Source organism: Tursiops truncatus, chromosome 1 (assembly GCF_011762595.2).
Source record: "Tursiops truncatus isolate mTurTru1 chromosome 1, mTurTru1.mat.Y, whole genome shotgun sequence".
Taxonomy (NCBI): Eukaryota; Metazoa; Chordata; class Mammalia; order Artiodactyla; family Delphinidae; genus Tursiops; species Tursiops truncatus.
The window spans coordinates 55,631,187-55,653,659 of NC_047034.1; the positions used below are offsets into that span (position 1 = coordinate 55,631,187).

General features: G+C 38.0%; 1 protein-coding gene across 3 annotated transcripts; it reads right to left on the minus strand.

Moving 5' to 3' along the window:
• Nucleotides 1-555: 555 nt before the first annotated feature.
• Nucleotides 556-22,365, minus strand: DARS2 (aspartyl-tRNA synthetase 2, mitochondrial). Of its 3 annotated transcripts, none has more exons than XM_004321514.4 (17): nucleotides 22,239-22,365; nucleotides 21,481-21,580; nucleotides 20,274-20,340; nucleotides 18,019-18,120; nucleotides 17,527-17,622; nucleotides 16,007-16,130; nucleotides 15,370-15,416; nucleotides 14,598-14,704; nucleotides 13,726-13,795; nucleotides 12,656-12,835; nucleotides 11,109-11,216; nucleotides 9,495-9,557; nucleotides 8,470-8,622; nucleotides 5,908-6,126; nucleotides 5,594-5,704; nucleotides 3,280-3,355; nucleotides 556-1,979 (listed from the first exon to the last, which is right to left on the minus strand). In XM_004321514.4, the coding sequence occupies exons 1-17, from the start codon at nucleotides 22,357-22,359 to the stop codon at nucleotides 1,765-1,767; spliced, it is 1,959 nt and encodes a 652-aa protein (XP_004321562.1). In that variant the 5' UTR covers nucleotides 22,360-22,365; the 3' UTR covers nucleotides 556-1,764. The 3 variants fall into 3 exon arrangements, with proteins under 3 accessions (XP_004321562.1, XP_073660325.1, XP_073660327.1); XM_073804226.1 differs by having other exon boundaries at nucleotides 1,761-2,629; XM_073804224.1 differs by lacking the exon at nucleotides 8,470-8,622.
• Nucleotides 22,366-22,473: the final 108 nt, after the last annotated feature.

Consider the following 22,473-nt stretch of genomic DNA (forward strand, 5'->3'; position numbering starts at 1 on the left):
AAAAAAATAGTGACATTTCCCTGGATTTCAGAAAAAGCTTTTCTTTTTCCTGACAGGCAGGACTGAAGAAAAGCTGAGTGATGCCCAAAGTGACTAGGTCTCTGTGATGCCAACACGAGATTGTATGACATCTGGTGACTTGGGGCCTTTGGTGTCTGTAGCCTAGAAAATAGTCTCTGGATTTTGGGTATCTTCTGTAACTCTCATTTCCAGGATAGAAAGACAATATTTTGGTCAGAATTAGGTTCTAAACAGTTAATAGTAAATTTATTATATTTAGAAACTAGGTAATGCAGATGTGGGGTAAATGAATGTAAAGTTGCATTTTCTTTCCTAATAAAGGGCATCTCTAGAAATGCCCTCCACTGAGAAAGGGTAGGCAGAGTTGGATGCCTTTCTCACCATAAGAACTCTGCCAGCAAGAATTTTCTGGCTCCAGAGTACATCCACAAATGGGGAGAGACTGGGTTAAAGGACAAACTTTTGGGAAAAGCTCCACTTAATGGCATCAGTGAAGGGCACACTCTTCACAGCCTATTGAGCATAACAAATTAGACCTGGAAGCAAAGCTGATTTTATTTTCAAACAGAAAGATTGTAGTATCAAACTGCTTACAGCACTGAGAAAAATAGGCTGGAATATAAGACTGATATTTGGTGTAAATTGTAAATCAAAAGAATGTCAAGGCAAAAGTGAAGATAAAGTAGAAAAGAACAATGTCATTAATCAAGGCCTTATTCCCATTTTATAACTGCTAATTAATTATAAGCCTTTATTTGTGTCAACAGAACGTGTAAGAAAATCACGATGAGTTTCAGTGTTCACTTTTCTACATTTGAGGTTGGTTTAAGGTCAATTAATATTTTCAGTTACTTATAATTGAGGGAAAGTGTTATTCAGGGATTAATGATTATTTTAAAAAATAGAAATATAAGCAGAGTACTGATTAATGAAATTACTGTTTTCCTTTTACCACAGATGTCAGTTTTGTTTAACCTTAAACTATAAAATACATAGATATACCTGTATACTGTTTACAGATGGATAATAATATCACCATCTTACATTTAAGTAATGCTTTAAAGTTTTTCAAAGCATTTTTACTCACACTATCTTCCACATATATTATCTCCTAGGATTCTGGCAAGAAGAGGCCAGTGAGGGAGCCAGGGCAAGTACTGCTTACATTTCACACATGCAGGAAGGGACGCTAAGAGAGGTTTATACAACTTGCAAGGTAAAGCACTGATTAAGATCTTGTGACTTTTATTTCAGTGATTTTTTACTTTATATCATGTTGCTTCTCACTATATTATGTTGATAGCTGAAGTGTCATTATCCAGCTTCCTTTATAGGATTCTCTTGATGAGGCTGGTTGAACTGACCCCTCCATCAATGGACCAGTCTAAAGGGGCAAGAATCTTCCCACATTTCACATATGGTTTGATTACCTCTGTCCTAAGAGAACAATCTACTATCGGGGTATGAAAAACATGATTAGAAAACACTATGCCATTATGTTACTCTGTCAAAAAGCCATGTCTCACACCTCTCCAAGTAAAAAGAAACTTCAAAAAAGTCCCAAATAAAATAATCCTAATAATGCATGCTCTCGTTAAAATTGGATACCTTTTGTCTGTTTCTTCATTGAGGTGAAGAATGTTGCCTGGATTCCTTCCATTTAAAAACTTGAAGTCAGATCTGTGGCTGAACTCCAGATCTGATTTTAGCCTTGGGGAAGCAAAGAGGACAAAACTCAAAAGCTCAACTTTCTGGATGGCATGGATGATTCAATGAACTCTTTTTTGTTTCTGAGTCCGTTGGCCAGGAGACCTGGATATGATAGGGCTTCAATTCCTCAGGCGGGATAGAATCTGGGGCATTGCTCATAAGGTCATGCCCCTGGAAAGATTTGGGGAAGGCTATGACATCTCTGATGCTTGGCGCTCCAGTGACAAGGCACATCAGTCTGTCTAACCCTGTAAAATACAAAGTTAATAGATGAGAATGTAACCTAAGGTTGGGGGTGACTTAATTTTTCTATAAAGGTTGTAGAAAACTTTTAAGTAAGAACCTTTAATAAGTTGCAGCTAAGCATAGTTCCCTGCCTTTTTAGAGAACTTTTGTTTGTATGAGAGGTTTCTTTTATCTCATTCCAGAAAAGTGCTCAGGACTAATATTCACATGCTACTGGGATTAATAGTCACAGCAATTAATGAGTCCTGAGCAAGGGCTTACTGAAGGTTGAACAAAATTAAGTGCTGTGCAGGGGACTCCAAAAACACAGAAGGAAGTCCCTATTGTTGAGAGCCTACAATCTAGGTAAGCTACCTAGAACTTCTCACATTCTTCCTTGTTTGATAAAACAAGCAGTGTGAGCAACCAAGGCCATCAGAAAGGCACTGGCTCTCATTAGTTATCTATTTTATACATAGTAGTGTATATATGTCAATCCCAGTCTCCCAATTCATCCCACCCTCCCCTTCCCCCTTGGTATCCATACGTTTGTTCTCTACGTCTGTGTCTGTATTTCTGCCTTGCAAATAAGTTCATCTGTATCATTTTTCTAGTTTCCACATAAGAACCTACTGTACAGCACAGGGAACTCTCCTCAATGCTCTGTGGTAATCTAAATAGAAAGGAAATCCAAAAAAGAGGAGATATATGTATATACATAGCTGATTCACTTTGCTGTATAGCAGAAACAAACACAACATTGTAAAGCAACTATACTCCAATAAAAGTTAATTAAAAAAAAAAAGGCACTGGCATATTCCTACTTTCGCACAAGCTGAATACTGTGGAGCAGTACTTTTCACACTCTTATGAATTTGTCTGTGAGCCTCCAGGGATTTGAGCAATGTTGACTTAAGACTGTAGTTTCATTCTATTAAAAATCTTTCAAATGCAAATTATCAGTTAAGTTTTATCTTTATTAATGGTTAAATATATTTTTAAAGTATATCATCAGGGAATTCCCTGGTGGTCCAGTGGTTAGGACTCGGTGCTTTCACTGCTGAGGGCCCGGGTTCAATCCCTGGTTGGGGAACTAAGATCCTACAAGCCACATGGTGTGGCCAAAAAAAAAAAAAAGTCATCAAAATGAAAAACACCAAATTAAATTCTTTAGAACCCTTGGGCTCACCCCCTACCCTCTTTACTCCTCCACTCCCCCTAACCTCACCCTTTCCCCATAAGCTGAGCGTCCAAATTTGACACTTAGAGCTACAGAATTAAATACAGAATTAAATTTAGCTTGTAAAAGGACAGATTGTTTACCTATGGCAATTCCTCCATGAGGGGGCGCCCCATAATCTAAAGCCTGGAGCAGATGGGAGAGCAATTTCACGTCTTCCTGAAATTCAAAAGATAATTCAATTTAAATACACACTGAGGGTCCACTAGGTGCCACACAATACAATTAGTTGCTAAAGGGAAAATAAAAGTTGAGTTAAAAAAGTACCTTAAGAGGTTTACAGTTTAGCAAGAGAATATGACAAGTCACTGATACTACAACATGCAGGGAAATGCCTGGGGCTCAGTAAATGCAGCTATTATTATGCTGGTAATGCAGACAGGGTAAGACCAATTAAGGACATGGAGATGTGGCCTCAGAAAGGTAGGATGAAAGAAGGAACAGGATCTGTCAGAGGGACCAAGAGGAGAGAACGTTATTAGAAGGACAACAATGCTGATGCTGCCAGAAGGTAGGATGGCGTGTGGGCCAACAACAGACCGCTGGATTTGGTGACTGTGCAAGTTACTTTTGTGAGGCAATGCCTGTAGAAACGTTGAAAATGTGTCTGAAATGGTTCCCTAACCAGTCTACAGATCACAATCAAGTGGCAAGCTTTTAAGAAACAAATGCCCAAGCTTCACATCTAGAGCTTTTTATTTAATTGGTCTGGTAAGGAGCAGTGAGTGTATTTTTTGTTTGTTTTTAATGCTTTCCAGGTGATTCTGTTCTAATGTGCAGAAGGGCTGAGAAACACTGGTGGGTAGGGAAGAAGTGGAAGCAATGTATTCTCACTGACATTTTGAGAAGCTTGAAAGGAATGAAAAAAATAGGCTGGGAAACACTAGGGGCTTTGGCTTAAGAGGAGAAAAGTCAAGGGAGTTTGCAATGTTTTTAAAGCTAAAGGGGGAATTTGGTGTAGAGTTCTCCAATCCTATTCTTAGAAATAAAGTTCCTGGGACTTACCTGGTGGCGCAGTGGTTAAGAATCCACCTGCCAATGCAGGGGACATGGGTTTGAGCCCTGGTCCGGGAAGATCCCACATGCCACGGAGCAACTAAGCCCATGTGCCACAACTACTGAGCCTGCGTCTAGAGCTCGCGAGTCACAAATACTGAGCCCATGAGCCACAACTACTGAGCCCGTAAGCCACAACTACTGAAGCCTGCGTGCCTAGAGTCGTGCTCCACAAGAAGAGAAGCCATGGCAATGAGAAGCCCGTGCACAGCAACGAAGACCCAACGCAGCCAAAATAAATAAATAAAATAAATAAATTTATAAAAAAAAAAAGAAATAAAGTTCCTCTATCCCACCTCACCCGTTAGTTAATCCCACAAAATGATCTTTTAGGATCAGACTCTTGGACATTTGCCTTCCTAAAATCTATCCTAGCCTCCTAAAGAGTCATCAACAAACTGCAGATTCTTAGGCTTGCATCTATAGAGACTCTTCTTTTGAAAATTCTGACTAACCCACTCTCTGTCATTAAAATCTACCCCCACCTCAAATACTAAGTGACATAAAATCCTTTCAAACCTTTCTCTCTTTCTCTAGCATTATCAACATTTTCAGTCATTTCAGACTGCATCCTTTTTTGAGCAGTGCAGTGGTTAGGAGTTTAGGAGCTTGGGTTCAAGAACCAACCTGCCTGGATTCGAATCCTGGCTCAGCTTCTGTGCTGTGTGACTTTGGGCAAATTAATTCATCTGCCTCAGTTTCTTACCTTTAAAATGAGTAGAATAAAGGTCTTAATTTAAAAAGTAACTGTGAGGGACTTCCCTGGTGGCGCAGTAGTTAAGAATCCACCTGCCAATGCAGGGGACATGGGTTTGAGCCCTGGTCTGGGAAGATCCCACATGCCACGGAGCAACTAAGCCCATGTGCCACAACTACTGAGCCTGCGTCTAGAGCTCGCGAACCACAACTACTGAGCCTGTGCTCTAGAGCCCACGAGCCACAACTACTGAAGCCCACGTGCCTAGAGCCCGTGCTCTGCAACAAGAGAAACCACCGCAACGAGAAAACCGTGCACCGCAGCGAAAAGTAGCCCCCGCTCACCACAACTAGAGAAAGCCCATGCACAGCAACAAAGACCCAGTGCAGCCAAAAATAAATTAAAAAAAAAAAAAGTAACTGTGAGGATTAAATGTGTCCATGTGTATAAGGTACCTAGTGCCTGGCATATAGTAGTCACTAAAAAATACATATTATTATTTATTTTTCAAAGTCTAACACTAAAGGTAGAGAAATAAGCAGATACTATTCTATATCTAGTGAATCCTCCATTCATAACAAATTTTAACAAAACAGACAAATATTACAGTTTTTTACAAAGGCCAAGTTAGAAGATGATGTTACCTTTAGTACTGTTGCCAGGATGTAATGCTGTAGCTCTGCATCATGAATTCGGATAGAACCACCTCCTATCTCACTGCCATTTAAAACCAAGTCATAGTGTTGGCTACGGACCTAGAAGATTCAAAGAGCCTCTATGTTAGAGAAAATCTCTGGTTTTCTGTTCTGTACGTTGAAGACCCTGTAGCTACTTAGATACAATGGCTTAAACCCAGCAATTTCTACTGGGGCTTCTAAAACTGGGTCAGACTATGAAACCTGAAGTTCTTTGCCTTGTTTCCATATTTCCTTTTAACTTGGAAGTATAGATATGTTACCTTTTGGGGCTCAGTGTAAAGATGGTGGATGTCACTGGGGTGGGGAGCAGTAAACGGGTGATGGGCTGTCTCCAGCTCTTCGGGATTTTCCTCCTTGGGAAAGAAGAGGGGGAAATCCACAACCCAAAGGAAAGAGAACAGAGCTGGGTCACGAAGCGCCACTCCTCTTGCTTCTAGAAGGTCAGCACACTCCAGTCGTAATTTTCCCAACAAAGAGCACTGCAAACAGAAGATACGAACGTTGAGCTAACTGCTGTGACAGAGTAGGCAGAAAATGACACAACATGGATTCTAAAGCCAGGCCTTTCTCTGAGAAAGGATTAGCCAATTTACAGATGAGATGCTCTTAGCCTCTCAGGAGAGAAAGATCTGAGGATGATCTGACTGCGACATGGTTGAGAATCGTCAGACTCAGCCGACTTGGTGAGTATCTGCCAACACAGTGACTGAGAACACAGGTATCAGAGCTTGATTAACCTGGGTCTGTATCTCACTTTGGCGACTGACTAACTTCTCTGCACCTTTTTCCATAGTAAAATGGAGATAGAAATATCTACTCCAAAGACTGTTGTGAAGATCAAGTCAGATAAGCTCTCTAATACGAACCAGCTATTATGATTATTATTTCCTTACTGTTCCTGAAGGGTTGTGGTGAGGAACTGATGAGAGCCTGGAACACACTTAATGTTCAATAATGTTGGCTGTTATTAGACAGACAGTATGGATTAGAGGTTACATTAAGAAGGTGACTTCTGGACCTGGACTTTGTGGGTTAGAAACCTGGCTCCTCTCCTCTACCTCCTAGCTGTGTGAGTGTGAACAAATTCTCAACCTCTGTGCCTCAGTTTTCTTATCTTTTAAAATGGTAACAGTATCAATACTTCTCTCAATAGGGTTGGCATGAGGATTAAGTTAGTTAATATACACCAAGTACTTGCAATAGTTGTGGCCAAACAGAGAGTGCTGTGATAAGTGCTAATGATGACAGGCAGGGCATCCCTGAGAAAGGGCAATTAGTCAGAACAGGAGACATGCCTGCAGACATGCACAGGGTGTCACTCTGTAGCCTATTCTATCTGACACTTAGATATCCACAAAGGGCACCTTCACTGTGACATCTTCAGAATGCTAATGTTATTCCTCGTAAATCTGCTTTCTAGCATTCTCTCAAGGAAGTCCCAATAGAAATTAGAGTGATGCCTTTCTGGGAAGAGAACAGGAGCAGTTTTAGTTCATGCCAGGGGAAAGTTTAATAGCCAAATGAATTTGCAGCAGGATTTTTAATACAAAATCCCAAATTCTTTTTTAAGAAATGCATTGACAATAAAATTTGTAATTAACTGGTGCATCCCCCAGCAAATTTAACAGTACTGGCTTATGGCTGGTATTAAAAACTAATGTTGATAAATGAATTAATTAAAAAAAAAAAAGACTGTAGGGAATTCCCTGGTAGTCCAGTGGTTAGGACTCCATGCTTCACTTCCGAGGGCCCAGGTTCAATCCCTGGTCGGGGAACTAAAATCCCACAAGCTGCGTGGTGTGGCCAAAAAAAAAAAAGAAGGGTGTAATATCAAGAAAAGTTGTAATTACATAGCTTTCCTCACTCTACTATTGCAGGGAAAGGTAAGGACAGTGGATTATATTTAGCTTTGTAGCCGAACTCTGAAACTTTTCCTTTGGAAGATATAATGATAAATAGGCACAGTGCAAATATAAATTAGAAGAATGAACTTGATAAAGTACTAATCAGACACTATAAGGATATCATATTATACTGTAGTGTAAGGATGAATATTTATTTATTTATTTATTTTTGGCTGCGCCCCATGGCTTGCAGGATCTTAGTTCCCCAACCAGGAACTGAACCTGGGCCCCGGCAGTGAAAGTGCCGAGTCCTAACCACTGGACTGCCAGGGAATTCCCAAGGATGAATTTTTATCATGTTTGATCTTTACAGTATATTTTCAATATTCATGTTTGAGTTTTATACCACACTTTGTATATTTTATAATGATCTCTAAAGTTAAATCCATTGTTCCATAAGTCTCCTGAAGAATGGTGATTTAGCCAGTGCATGGCAGCCTGCACCACCTCCCAGCTGCTGCTCCTGAGGAAAAAGGGTACTGCCTCAACCAAGTAGGGCCAGGGGTGTCTGCCAGCCCAGTAGCCCTCCAGCAGTCTGATCTGTCCCTCCACATTTTCAGGAATGCATTATGTACAAAAGTTTGGGACAACCAACTTTTCTTAATCTGTAAAACTTCAAAAATGAAAATATTTTTTCACAGTTGTACAACAAATACCAATAGCTCTTTACCTAAGTGGCTTTCCTAGAGCCAGATCTAATCGCTGTGAGCAATGCCAATGTAGGCTGTTAGCTGATGAAAAAAACTCTAGTTTTTATACAGTGCATTTTATTACAGTGCCAAAAGACATAAAAACTCATGCAGAGCAGCTCCAATTTATGAAATTAACAGTCAATTTCAAATATGTACTATACACACAGGAGAAGAGAGGCATCATTCAGCATCAACAGCACAGATGCCAGGAGGTAATGTTGCTTACTGCTTTCTTATGCTCTCCGGCAGTTAGCAGGACCACATCCTCCTCTTGGGTCTCCAACAGTCTGATTAGTCCCAAGCCTTGCTCCTCCATTATGAACTTAGCAACTGGAGAATTCCAGTTGTTATTGGTTTTCAAGAATATAGGTAAGACTTCCTGTGACAAAGAAAAAGACTTATACATTTTTCAAAAATCAGGGTTGATTTATTTTTCCTGGAGTACAAAGATTTCTGGTTTCCAAAAGAAAATGAACGTACATGAGATTATCTCTATTCCCTCCCTAAAGCCCTTCAAAACGATACTAAAGGAATCTAAAAATTAATCTCACCAAAATGAAAAAAAAAAAAAAAGGAATGAAGGGTGAGAAGGGATATCAGAGCGAAGAGATTTCTGAAAATTTTTGGCAGGTTGCAGGCGAGTGGAATAGGAATGACCAAAGCAGCAAGATGCAGGAAGCTCTGGCCTAGAGAACAATGGAGCAGCTTGAGCACAGGAAGGAAATGAAAATATGACTATTTTTAAAGTTAGTGATTCCAAAATGGCTGAGGTAATTTATACTTCCAGTGACAGTGTAAGAATGCCCATTCCCTGCTCCTCCTCCATATTTTGGTGCTACTGTTCACCAAGCCAAGAACACAAAGTGTATCTGTCAAAGGAAAGGTATACTCATAATTCTAAAAAGGGTATGGGAAGAACAATGAATACTGTCTTTCTTTCATACCTGCCATGCTTTCATTTAAACCTTGGGCACATGGGGCTCTATTTAATTTTCCCAACTGCATTAAAGTACCAGTGTTTATTTTAAAAGGCTATGGTTGGACTTTCACATTCTGATTAATGGTGAATTCAACTAAGTTTAAGTTTTGGAGTTATACCCAGGGGAAAGATTAACTTTAAAAATAAAAAGAAGAAAAGTAGAATGATCTGAAATAACAAGCCCCTCAAAACTAATGATAGCATAAGAGCTCAAGCAATTAACAGTTAAAAATATAGAATCCCTAAAAGAAAGGAAAAAACCTGCTCCTTACCTGATTAAAATGGTCAGCTGCAAATTTTCTAATGGACTCAATGTCTTTCCTTTTTAAGTATTTCTGATGAAAGAAAAAGTAAACTCATCAGTATGACACTTAGCTTCACAAACATGTTTATGAAATGAAATGGGAAACAAGTATTTTGTGTTTTTCCATCACAATAATAAGATTCAATAAAGATTTAATTTCTGTTGTCAAATGACAAATTTTTTTTTTTTTTTTTTTTTGCGGTACGCGGGCCTTTCACTGTTGTGACCTCTCCCATTGCAGAGCACAGGCTCCAGCCCATGCAGGCTCAGCGGCCATGGCTCACGGGTCTGGCCGCTCCGCGGCATGTGGGATCTTCCCGGACCGGGGCACGAACCCGTGTCCCCTGCATCGGCAGGCAGACTCTCAACCACTGCGCCACCAGGGAAGCCCTCAAATGACAAAATTTTAAGGCTTGTTACAGGGTGTATTTTTTTTTTCTAATTATGCAGGTCTTATTGGAAATAGCTGTGAATGTATTCCACAGAAGACTGTGTATCTATAATATGTTCAAAATGAATCTTTGCAACTGAATTGTGAAGGATCAGTAAAATCAATAAGAGGATTCAGAATTTGATTATTTCAAGTCTCTTAAAATTCTTTATATCTTTTCTAAATTATCTCAGTGTGTTTCTAAGTGAGACATTATGGCTATCATCATCACTAATATTCATGGAGCACTTAATTAGCTATGGGAGATATAAAAAAGGTGAAAACATGGTTCATGACCCTGCAGTCCTTATAATCTACTTGGGAAAGAATTGGACATACTCCAATTGGGGTAAATAATAATAACAAGCAATATATGTTATACCAAGCTTACCCAAACACATTCAATATTTCTGGACTAGAATACAGACACCAAATTACTTTCCACTGAACATATGAAGTGAAAAAAAAAGTAATGAGACTGAATTCTTCTCCCCATTTTAAATATACTAATATGCTATGTATCCAACTGAATCGCCTTTCAAAACAGTAATCTTATTCAAAATACTTTTAGAATTCTTCTTAAATTATTTTCAAAGCAGGTTTACTAACTACAGAAAATAGACATGCCCCATTACTTAAGAGTCCATGCTTACCCAACCCAACCCAACCATTCTTTCTGTCTCCTACCCTCATTTCCCTTCCTTTTGCTTTTCATAGCTCCACCTCCTTTCTCTTCCCATTATTAATGCAATAGACCCCAGAGCGTCAGAAGACCAAGAACCAACACGCAAGGGCTATGCTGGAGCTGATATGGGGCTGGGAGCTGTTGGACAAACTGAGGCTGGAGACAGAATAGGAATACTATTTTATACTCATCACTGGTGGAAATAAACCCAAATGAAGTACAGGAGAACTTTACAGCATTATTTAAAAGGAAAAATAGAAGCTCTAGATCTCGAAAGTGTAAACTCATATTCATAAAGTTTTATCATTTTCTACTTATAGTTTTAGAGACACTATTAGACTTTATATGAAAAATGCATTTTTATTTAAAGAGAATTTTTCTTTCTAAAGTTTAAATGTACCAATTTTGAACATATTTACTTCCCAAATATACATTTTAAAGAAAATATAGAATTGTGCTCCACTTACTTCTCCTTCAGGGATACATATGGCTTTGATGGTTCCTTGGGGTTTACTAAGCGCATCTTGAAGAAATCCAACCTCTGTGTTTCTGAACATATCACTGATATCTACAATCTGGAAAGTGGATAACAGAAAAAGGTAATTAAACGTGAAGTAATGTTTATCTCAAAACCTTTTTTATTTTTATTTTCAAAACCTTTTTTAAAAAACTAAATTTATTTATTTATTTTTAGCCGCATTTGGCTCTTCGTCGCTGCACGCGGGCTTTCTCTAGTTGCGGAGAGCAGGGGCTACTCTTCATTGTGGTGCATGGGCTTCTCATTGCGGTGGCTTCTCTTGTGGCTCGCGGGCTCTAGAGTGCTGGTTCAGTAGTTGTGGCTTGCGGGCTCTTGAGTGCAGGCTTAGCTGTGGTGCACAGGCTTAGTTGCTCCGCGTCATGTGGGATCTTCCCAGACCAGGGATCGAACCCGTGTCCCCTGCATTGGCAGGTGGATTCCCAACCACCGCGCCGCCAGGGAAGTCCCTCAAAACCTTTTACAAACAATATTTTAAAGAGGAAAGTAGATCTTGTTAATGTTTATAGAGCGCATTCATAGAGTGTTTACCATGGGCTGGGCACCATGACAAGTGTTAATGTACTAATTATTCATTAGTAATAATTCATTTCATCTGCACAACAAGAGTATGAGGCAGGCCCTCTTATTATCCCCATTTAATAGATGAGAAAACCAAGGCACAGAGAAAGAAATGACTTGCCCAAGATAACACAGCTAGTAAGTGGCAGAGCCAGAATTTAACTTAAGTAGTCTGACTTAAGAACCACCATTTCATATTACAAGAGAAGAAACATGGAGTAGTCAAGCTGGCTGCTGTAAATAGGCTTTTTTGTGTGCTATGTTTTTTTCATTCTGAGAATTGAGCACTGCCTATTCGTGGACCAAGCAGAACTCAGTTTCTAAGGAATCTGCACTGAGAACTGAGATATAGAAATGTCACCAGCTTACAGTGATGAAGGGCTGTTGCTGTCTAAGAGCAAATAATAAGAGGCCTGCTAAGGAAAGCTGCTCTGTGTAAGTTCTACTGTACCCTTAGTTAAATATGTGTAGATCTTAACAATGTGAATAAACGTTTCCATATGTTTGAGCTCTTTATAGACCAGGGAAAAAGAATAAATAACTCTTAATCATTTGCCTTCCAAGTGCCATTTTAGCTTAAGAAAAATTCAAGAGGAAAGAACATGTTTTTTGTTTTTTTCCTTTCAAGTTACCATTCATATCCATGTAACTAATAACTTGTCAGTAATAAAAACGTTATAGCAAGAACGTTGCTCTTGGAAATGAATCTTGGAACACAGTAGATAGAGAAAAGGTACTGTAATGCTAACATGCTATTATTCTCTCCTGCTGTAGCTGGGTAACAACAAAAGTAACAAGCTAAGGTAACAACAAAAAATATGATATAACAGTGTGTGTGACTGGTTGTAAACATCAAAGTAGTTCAAAAGACTATAGGACTATTCGAGGGCAGAGTCTTGGAAAAGTGAAGAAAAGTACCTTCATCCCAAAGCGAGTGTCAGGTTTATCAGTTCCATAGCTGGCCAACGCCTCAGCAAAAGTCATAGAAGGAAAAGGAACCACCACAGGATCTCTGTCACTGGGCCATGAATACTGGAGCAAACCCTCAATTAGACTCTGGATGCCAGTCTGTTCTACAAAGGACATCTCTATGTCAATCTGAAACCAAAACAACATATGGAAACTAATTTGAAGAGCCACAATATTAGTATATACATACATATTTATATATTTCTCTTGTTTCAAATTACCATTGGATTCTGTTCTTAATACATGGGGAAGCAGGTTAAATATTACTGTACATCTAATGCTTTACATACATCAAACTGTTAGTTCCCACAACTATCTCATGGCTTAAGGCTCAGAGAGGCTAAGTGACTTGCCTGATGATGTACAGTTACATTACATTTGATCTTAGGTTTGTCCAACTCCAAATCTTATGGTTTTTGTGCTGATTACTGATTTCTGTACCATACTAATTAATATATCATACAGAAACTAAATCATAATAGTTTTGATGACGCTGACCAGATAAATAGATTAAATATCAACATACAGAATTGTCTGTTTTAGTGCACAAGAGATTTTTTTTTTTTTTGCGGTACGCGGGCCTCTCACTGCTGTGGCCTCTCCCGTTGCGGAGCACAGGCTCTGGACGCACAGGTTCAGCGGCCATGGCTCACGGGACCAGCCGCTCCGCGGCATGTGGGATCTTCCCGGACCGGGGCACAAACCCGTGTCCCCTGCATCAGCAGGCGGACTCTCAACCACTGCGCCACCAGGGAAGCCCACAAGAGATTTTTTTAAAGAACTTTGTCATATCATGACCATTAAAACACTGTAGGAATCTGTCATTCCTTAGTTTATGACCATATTCTTTATAAATGGATCAAAAATTAAATAACTAATGCCTCAACTGTAGGTTAGTTTAATTAAATATCTGATAGATAAAATGTAATGAGAAATATATATAATTTCTATCCTGGTTTTGACATTCTTGGCTGTAGCAAGGCTGAATCAGTAAGAGATGAGTGAATATAACTTAGTACCTGAGTAAATTCGGGCTGTCTGTCTGGTCTTGATCCTTCATCTCGATAACATCGGGCAACCTGAAAATATCTACAAATGGAAAATAGTGTTAATTGAGTCAGGATTCTAGAAACACACACACACTTTCCCCCAAAAGTTCCTGGCAATGCAGGGTACAAAATAATAATGATACTAAAAGGGCATAAGAGATTTTAAAATTCTTTATGATGCTCTAATCTAGTCAGATACATAGTTGACCCATGAGAAGTTAACTGCTCAATATATTGTCTTACAAATATACAATGGCACCTTTGGATATTCATATATTAGACTGACATGCAAGGCAGTCCATGCTTCTTTATACACACTTTTTTGCTTCAGCCAAACTGAAATACTCACTGCTCCATGAATACACTTGAGCTTTCCTGTGCTATGCCATTCCAACTCTCATCTTCATCTGCTGAAATGCAGCTCTGTCCCAGAAGGCCTAGTTCCCAAAGTTTTTAATGACATTTCCCAAAACAATATAATTTCAAACTTCTTAATACAACTAATTTGCAACGCTCAACATACTTATTTTTGGTTTACATCACAGTTGATTTTAATATCCTATTTTGTCTTACTAGATTCATTAGCTCCTTGAGAGCAAAACCTATTCTTTTTTGTTTTTAACCCCCTACCCCATCTACTAGCATAGAGCTTTGTACACGATGGTCACCCAATAAATCTTTACATAATGACTACACATTTTTAGGGTATTTTACAAGTATTTTCCAAACTCTCATACATTTTCAAACCTTCTTTTAAGAGATTAGACAATTTTGTGTTTCCTTTTCCCCTTTCTTCCCCCTCTTTTCCTTTTCTGACCAGTACTATCATAAAGAAAGCTCACCTGTCTAAACCACCAACCATCAGAAGCTGCTTAAACTGCTGAGGACTCTGAGGGAGAGAATAAAACTTTCCAGGTTCCCTGGATGGTATTACAAACTCTTTTGCACCCTTTGAATGAGAGAGAGGGAGAGCAGAGATATTATTAAAAAGCAAATTCAAGAACTGGCAGAAGTCAATACTTCAGTTCATCAATGAAATCAACTAAAGAGCAAGGTTCCCACAATGACAGATCATTTCTTGCTCATCCTTTAGTCCCCAAAAGGCTTGCACATAGTAGGCTTTAAATATTTGTATACAGCAAGTATTAAATGTATGCTTGTTGAAATGAATGCCCAATCCTGTTACTAGCTAAAAAGGATTTTGTGCGTCAATTCCTATTCAAGTAATTCCTAACTGCTTTTCTAAATTTAAACTATAATTTTATAAGTCCAGAGACTGTATAAATATCAGTGTTTGAAAATGTCAGTTCTTAATGAACAATGGATTTATTTTTATTTATTTATTTTTCAATGGATTTATTTTTAATGAACCAATTCATTATTGATTTGTAGCTATAAACCTCAATAGAAAGAAAATGATGTAGGATTAAAGGATTCTGACTAAAAGTACTGACCCATATAATTTGCTCAACTCTTAAAATACCTAGTTAGTGTGAACATCCTAAGGCAGTAAAATAAATAAAAGAAATAGAACTAAGGGAATATAAAAGCAAGTGGTCCAGTTTCATAACTAACAGGACATTATTAGTAGGCTGATTTAAGGAATATACATACCCCTGGAGTCCTTTTAAATAATGTTGGTGTTTCTATATCCACAAACCCTAAAAAGAGAGAAATATCGGAATTTAATAGATGGGAATTTACCAAATATGATGTCTACAATACAGTCCAACAAATCTGAGGCTACCCTTTAATTAGGAATTTTGACTGAAATAAGCTATGAAGCATATTGATTCTGGTTTCTACAAACCCAAGAGGGAAGCTGAAGATTTTCATAAAATCCTATTCTGTTCATAAAGCTGGTAATTTTGTAATGAAATAATTCTGTTTGATAGATTCTGTGTACTGAACTGTTATGGTTTTCCTTGTGTTCTGCTAGTGTAGCAAAAATAACACAAATATAGTAGAAAAAAACCCAGAACTGACTGAAGAGTCTAGTTTCATTCACATGACATTTTTGAGCTCCCAACAAATGATGTACAAGCATGATAAAGAATTAAGAAAACTTACAGATAACAACCAAAGGGCTGGTCCACCTTCAACAGTGATGGTAAATACTTAGACAACATTAACAGGCACTATCACCTTTAAAAGGCTGTATTTATGACCCAGTAGGGAACTAAATTATGTTTTATGTTACTAAATTATGTTCTAGGATAAAACACATGGAAATTACTGTTTCTTCCCTTACCATGTAGATTACAGAGATATTCCCGCATTTTCATGACCATCTGGGACCTCAGTCGCAGGTTATACTGCATTTGGACACCACGCAAATCTAAGTAGCGATACCGCAAACGAAGAGCCTCTGTTTTCTAAACAAATTTAAAGATTTTTATGTTTAAATATTTTTCAAATATTAAAAAGATATTAACTTTAGATACAGATTGTGAATTTTTAAGAACTTTAGCTCTATCTTTAGCTTCCACCATTTGTGCACACACACCACCATCCTTAATTCCTATGACTTCTAGGCTTGTTACTAGCATAGATTTTACATTTTTCCGTGAACCACACTTCATTGACTGAAATTTGCCTACCTTACTAAACATTTATTCATTCTTTTTTTTCCGCCTTTTTTCTTTTTGACCATGTGGCTTGCGGGGTCTCAGTTCCCCGGCCAGGGATTGAACCCGGGCCATGGCCATGAAAGCCTGGAATCCTAACCACTAGGCCACTAGGCCACCAGGGAACTCCCTACCCATTCATTTTTAAGCCTGGAGTTTAATCCTGAAAAAAAAAATGTAAAGATTTCAAAGATCATTAGAAAATATATACCAGGGCCAAAAACAGCCACGACTTTATGACCTGGATGGGACGACAAGTTTAAGAAATGCAAGCGAACAGCAGACGAATCTCTACAGCTGTACTAGTAGGAACACAGTGATAAGGTCTGCTTATTTTCAAGGCTGGAATTCTCTGCATCCCTCCTGTGCTGACAACCTTTTCCCCTGGAATAGTTTATTTCTTTGATACTAGAAATAGAAATAGAAGAACTACCTGTCATTTCTCTTTCTAAAAGCTTAGAGCTGGTGGAAAACTGCATATTTCCTTTTTTTCCCCACAACAAGGTCAACTCTGTAATTATACTGCTTTTTCTAATTAAAATATTAAGTACTGGGAACTCAATTGTAAGACTAAGTGGCCATGCAATTAAAAAAATCCTTTATAGATTAGTTTATAAATTAGGTATATATAAGTCTACAACTGTAGACAGTTGTGACAAAGCTGAAAATTAGCTGGGCTTACATATCCAGTGTTGTCTAGCTTCCTCAAAGAACATCCTAAATTACAGTAATCATATTTATATGCCTTATAAACATTTTATCACTGTTAGAGGCTTAAACTTAATATATGCAGGATCTCCTATGCCATGTGGCCATTTCTAAGGTAAACATAAATTTCCTCTCAAAATGTAAAACCATAGCAACAAAATGGAACAAAATAACACCTAAGTCTCAAAGACAACCTTGTTTCCAGCTGTCTGAAAAAACATTCTAGGTGTTCAGGAGCTGCAACAGCTTAAAGAACTGTTGATATTTAAGAACAGTTCACCAGGAAATTGTAAAACTAACAGAATAATTCATGATATAGCTATAACACGCTTAATTTTGTAGAAGTTAAACTTTTTCTTTAAAAAACTCTGAAAACACTTTACTGGTTATCAACATTTTCTAGATACTCTATTTTATTAGTAACAGAGGACGGCACCTTCACGAAGTCCTTAATTTCAAAGGGCAGCTTCTTGCAGGAATTCAGAAGTTTAGCTGTTTTAACTTTGATTTCAATCTCACCTGTTGGCATTTTCTTAAAGAGAGAAAGAGAGAAAAGACCTATTTTAAAAATCACTCATCAGGACATGTACACAGTGAATATTTATAAAACACAAGCATTTATTTACATATGTAAAACACGGGGTGCTTATAGTGTATAGTCTAAAACATAAATGTCTGTGTACGACTTTGACATTCTTATGTATATCTGTGGTTGATGAGCTCATTACCAAATGTCTTAACATGCATATTTACATAGGTGTTTACGTTTGCAGTGAAGATTTTAAAATCTGTAGGTTCATTTGTAGAACCTGCAGAGCTTTAGTGCTGGATATCTAATAGATACTCAGTCGCTGTTGCCTGAATGTGTTGACAGACAGTGCCCATGTACACAGGTAAAATTTAAATAGACAGTTTCTAAATTACTAACTGGATTCTCTTGTCCTGGAGGTCGAGAAATTACTGTGCCAGACACTTGCACCACAGATTCCATGGGGGCTTCACATAAAATCTTCTTCACAGAAGCAGCCGACTACAGAATAAGAGGGGAAAATAGTTCCAACAAATAAATGAACTTAAAGGACTCTGCAGCAACTGTAGATTATGGCTTAGAAAAATGTTAATACTCATAGCTTAATTGCAATAAATACTGGGGCTTCTCTTAATGACTTTATTAAAGAATTTGGTAAACTGCATCCCCATTTTGACTCCATATAATACAGCAAGTAAAACTATTAGTTAAGAATTAAAATTTTTTTTCCTTAAAGGAAAATAAGGAGAAGAATGATTAATGCAAACAATTCCCACATACTTTAAAGGCAACTGTCTCCAGGATTAGCCTTAGGGGCAGTTAAATCCAAGAGCAATAATGGAGTCCAAAGTGAAGGAGTTCTCCTGGGTTAGCTATGCTCATCTCTGCATCCTGATCCCTGAAAGATAACCCATGGCTCTTTACTTACTTCAAACATTAAAAGCAGAGTAAATCTTATTTTTCTCAGGTGTACAAACATTTGTAAATATTACCAAAATAGAAACCAGTGACGTTCAGCAACATGATGAGAGTACTTTATTTTATCTGAATTTAATGGTAATTATTTTTTGAGCAGGTAGTACCTTCACATGGCTCAAATTCAAAGAGTATAAACAGATCTACAGTGAAAAGTCTCTCTCCAGCTCCTTAATTCCCCTCCCCAGAGATACCCAATGTTATGTGTCCTTCCAGGGACAGTTCATAACATACACACACATACACATGCCCTTTTTAGTACAGATAATATCACTCTACATGCTCTTCTGTATCCTGTTTTTATATCTAACAATATACCTTGGATTTTTTCCCATATTAGTACATAATAAGCTTCTTCAGTCTTTTCCATAGCTGTAAGGATGTACATTATTTTTTACACCAGTCTCTTATTGGGGAACATCTAGATTGTTCTTTCTTTTTCAAAAAAATTATTTATTTATTTATTTATTTATTTTTGGCTGTGTTGGGTCTTTGTTGCTGCACGCGGGCTTTCTCTAGTTGCGGCGAGCGGGGGCTACTCTTCGTTGCAATGCACGGGCTTCTCATTGCAGTGGCGTCTCTCATTGTGGAGTACGGGCTCCAGGTGCACGGGCTTCAGTAGTTGCGGCACACGGGCTCTCAGTAGTTGTGGCTCATGGGCTCTAGAGCACAGGCTCAGTAGTTGTGGCACACGAGCTTAGTTGCTCCGCAGCATGTGGGATTTTCCCGGACCAGGGATCGAACCCGTGTCCCTTGCATTGGCAGGCAGATTCTCAACTACTGCACCACTGGAGAAGCCCTAGATTGTTCTTTCGATTAAAAATATTTCAGCAGTGAATAACCTTGTATTTGTGTCATTTTGCATCTATGTAAGTCTACGTGTAAGATAGCTTTAAGATCATTGACTACAAGTGGAATGAATGGTTCAAAGGATATATGCATTTATAATTTTGATATTGCCATCCATAGAGCTAGTGCCAAGTTATACTCCCTCCAGGAATGTATGAGCACTTGTTTCCCCAAACACAGTGTGTTCTCAATCCAGTGCATAAAAAATAACAATTCTGTGTAGCTTTAATTCATATTTCTCTGCCTATGAGTGAAGTTGGGCATATTTTCATATGTCTACAGACATATAGAAAAATAGCCATTTATATTTTTTTCTATAAATTTTATGTTCATATTCAGCACTGGTATTTTTTTTTAAAATTTTAATTGACTTGTAGTAGCCTTTTAGATATTAGAGAAATTAGCCCTTTGTCTGTGACATGAATTGCACATAGTTTTTCGCAGTTTGTCATCTGTCTTAATGTGGCTTATGGTAGTTTTAATTTTCATTAACAATAAACTTTTTTTTTTTTTTTTTTTTTTTTCGCGATACTAGGGCCTCTCACTGTTGTGGCCTCTCCCGTTGCGGAGCACAGGCTTCGGACGCGCAGGCTCAGCAGCCATGGCTCACAGGCCCAGCCTCTCCACGGCATGTGGGATCTTCCCGGATCGGGGCACAAACCCGTGTCCCCTGCATCGGCAGGCGGACTCTCAACCACTGCGCCACCAGGGAAGCCCATAACAATAAACTTCTTAATTTGAAACCTCAAACATACTTATCCAACATGCTTCATTTATTCTAACCACAGCATCAAAGAGGCTTGGAGATAACAGGAGGAAACTTCTATTACCTCATCCTGAGGAATGATAACTTGAACAAGCCCATGGAAATCTCTTAGGACCAGGAAGATGTTTTGCCTGATTAATGAAGAAAGTGAACATATTAGGATAAAATCTTTGAGACCAAAATTTAAGCAGGCAAAACAAATAAAAAACCCATGCAATTTCACATGTTGCTTTTTTATAATAATATGCATTCATAGTTATATTTGTGTAATTATCTTGTAGCTTATTAATGAAAAAACTTTTTCGTTTACAATTTCAACTTTTAGTAGCTATATGTACAGCTTACTAATGCTATCCAGATGGCTTATTAATGAAAAGGCAGATTTTAAAACTTAAAAAATTTTATTGGCTTAAGTCTTTATAAGAAATTTGAATTAAAATTGGAAACTTTCCATATATTAAAATCCAAAGGTAAGATTTTAGCATATTAGAGACATCTGATTGGTCATTTTTTAAAATACGGCAATATAAAATCTCTTATTTTCCTAAAAATAAGATGTAATCTAAAATTTTCTAGAAGAGGTCCAGTACTAACTTAATACCTCTATAAGCCATCAAAAGGTCCCCCAAATCCCAATATTTTAGCATTCAACCAACATTTCTCATACAGTTCTTAGTACCAAGAAGAGGTACAGAAAGCCTCCTCAGATTTTCCTTCAGGAGATAAAATTCACCAAATGTATGGGTCAAATATCCACCCATTTGGGACATATTCTTTAGGAAAATCACTCAATCTATGTATTTTGGATCTCTTCATTGTGAATTAATGTTCCATTCAGGTATGTTCTGGAATATAGAGATGAACAACAACAATAATATGTCCTCTAACATTAAGGAATCATTGTTCATGTTTTTAGACTTTTTCTCTACCTAAATTTAGCAAAAACTATGCTTTTTTATGCTGTGGAAGCTTACCAGCTTACCCAATTACTGGTCCTAGGCACTCTTCAATCTTAGTAAACCTAGGGACATTTCTGTCCCTTGGTGGATCACACTTATTATACCGTTCAACAGATGTTACTGGTACTTACTGGGAGTGACACTATTTGAGTCTTTCAAAACAAAAATAAAACTGAAAATTCAATGACTTCTGAGACTCCTACAGGAGTTGCAAAGCTTTTATGCTTCTGACTGGTTAAAAATTAATAGCAGTTTAAAATTGCCTTAGGAAAACCACCATCATGCATACGTAAAACACCTGCCTCTATCTACCTTCGGTACTGAATCCATCCACACAAGGTGACTTCTTGGCCTAAGTGAGAAGAACGCAACTCTCCACACGTGTTGGTCCGGGCAACAAAACTACTGAGTTCTTAAAGAAACGAAAAAAAGTAAGATTAAAAATATATCATTTGCACATTGTTTGAGGATAGACTCTCAAATCATACCATCTTTTTTCATATCAATGGATGAAATTTATAAAGTTGAAGAATGTAATCAATCACTATTAAATTTACCTGCAAATGTGTCAAAAGCCATGTGAATAACTATCTTAATGTAAATTTTTGCCTTGTGTTAAGAATATAAATACTTTTGATCACCCAGCATCTGCATTAACCTAAAACGCACTGTTCTTAATAGTGCACATTTCTTCCACAAATGAAATAGGATCTTGGGAATTTCATAAATCTGACGGTGCAGTAACTGGTTGTAGTATGAATCTAGAGTGAAATAGTCACTTGTACATTTGAAAACTCTATTTAAAGTATTCTCAAGTATGAAAGAATTTTTTAGGCTTCTTATTCACAGCATGAGCTTAATGAATAGCCTATTCATGTGGTTACTTTTCTGCTCTTTTTAAATTCCAGGGAGAAAACTACATTATAAGAAATGAAGAAGGTGAATGATGTGCTTCTACACATAAAGCTATGCAGTCGAGACTAGGGGAAAAATGGAATAAGCACTCTTGCTGCAGAGAAAAGGAGGAAGGGCTGGGCTGTTCAGAGGACAAACCTCTTCACTACATTCACCTGGAATTCTCCTCTGTGAACTCAGTACCAGACTTCGGGAGAAAGAACCCCAGATCAGCTGTGTGGTCCTTCTAGTGGGTCTGGATAAACCCCTGTACAGCCGACTTAACCAACAGAACATGTTAGAGCCGCAGGATGGCGAGACGCTCAGGAATCTCACGCAGCAGGTGTTGGATGGCGGTCAAAAGTCAGTTTTGGAAATACACACAAATCCCTTAAAATGTTAGGAGTTCCC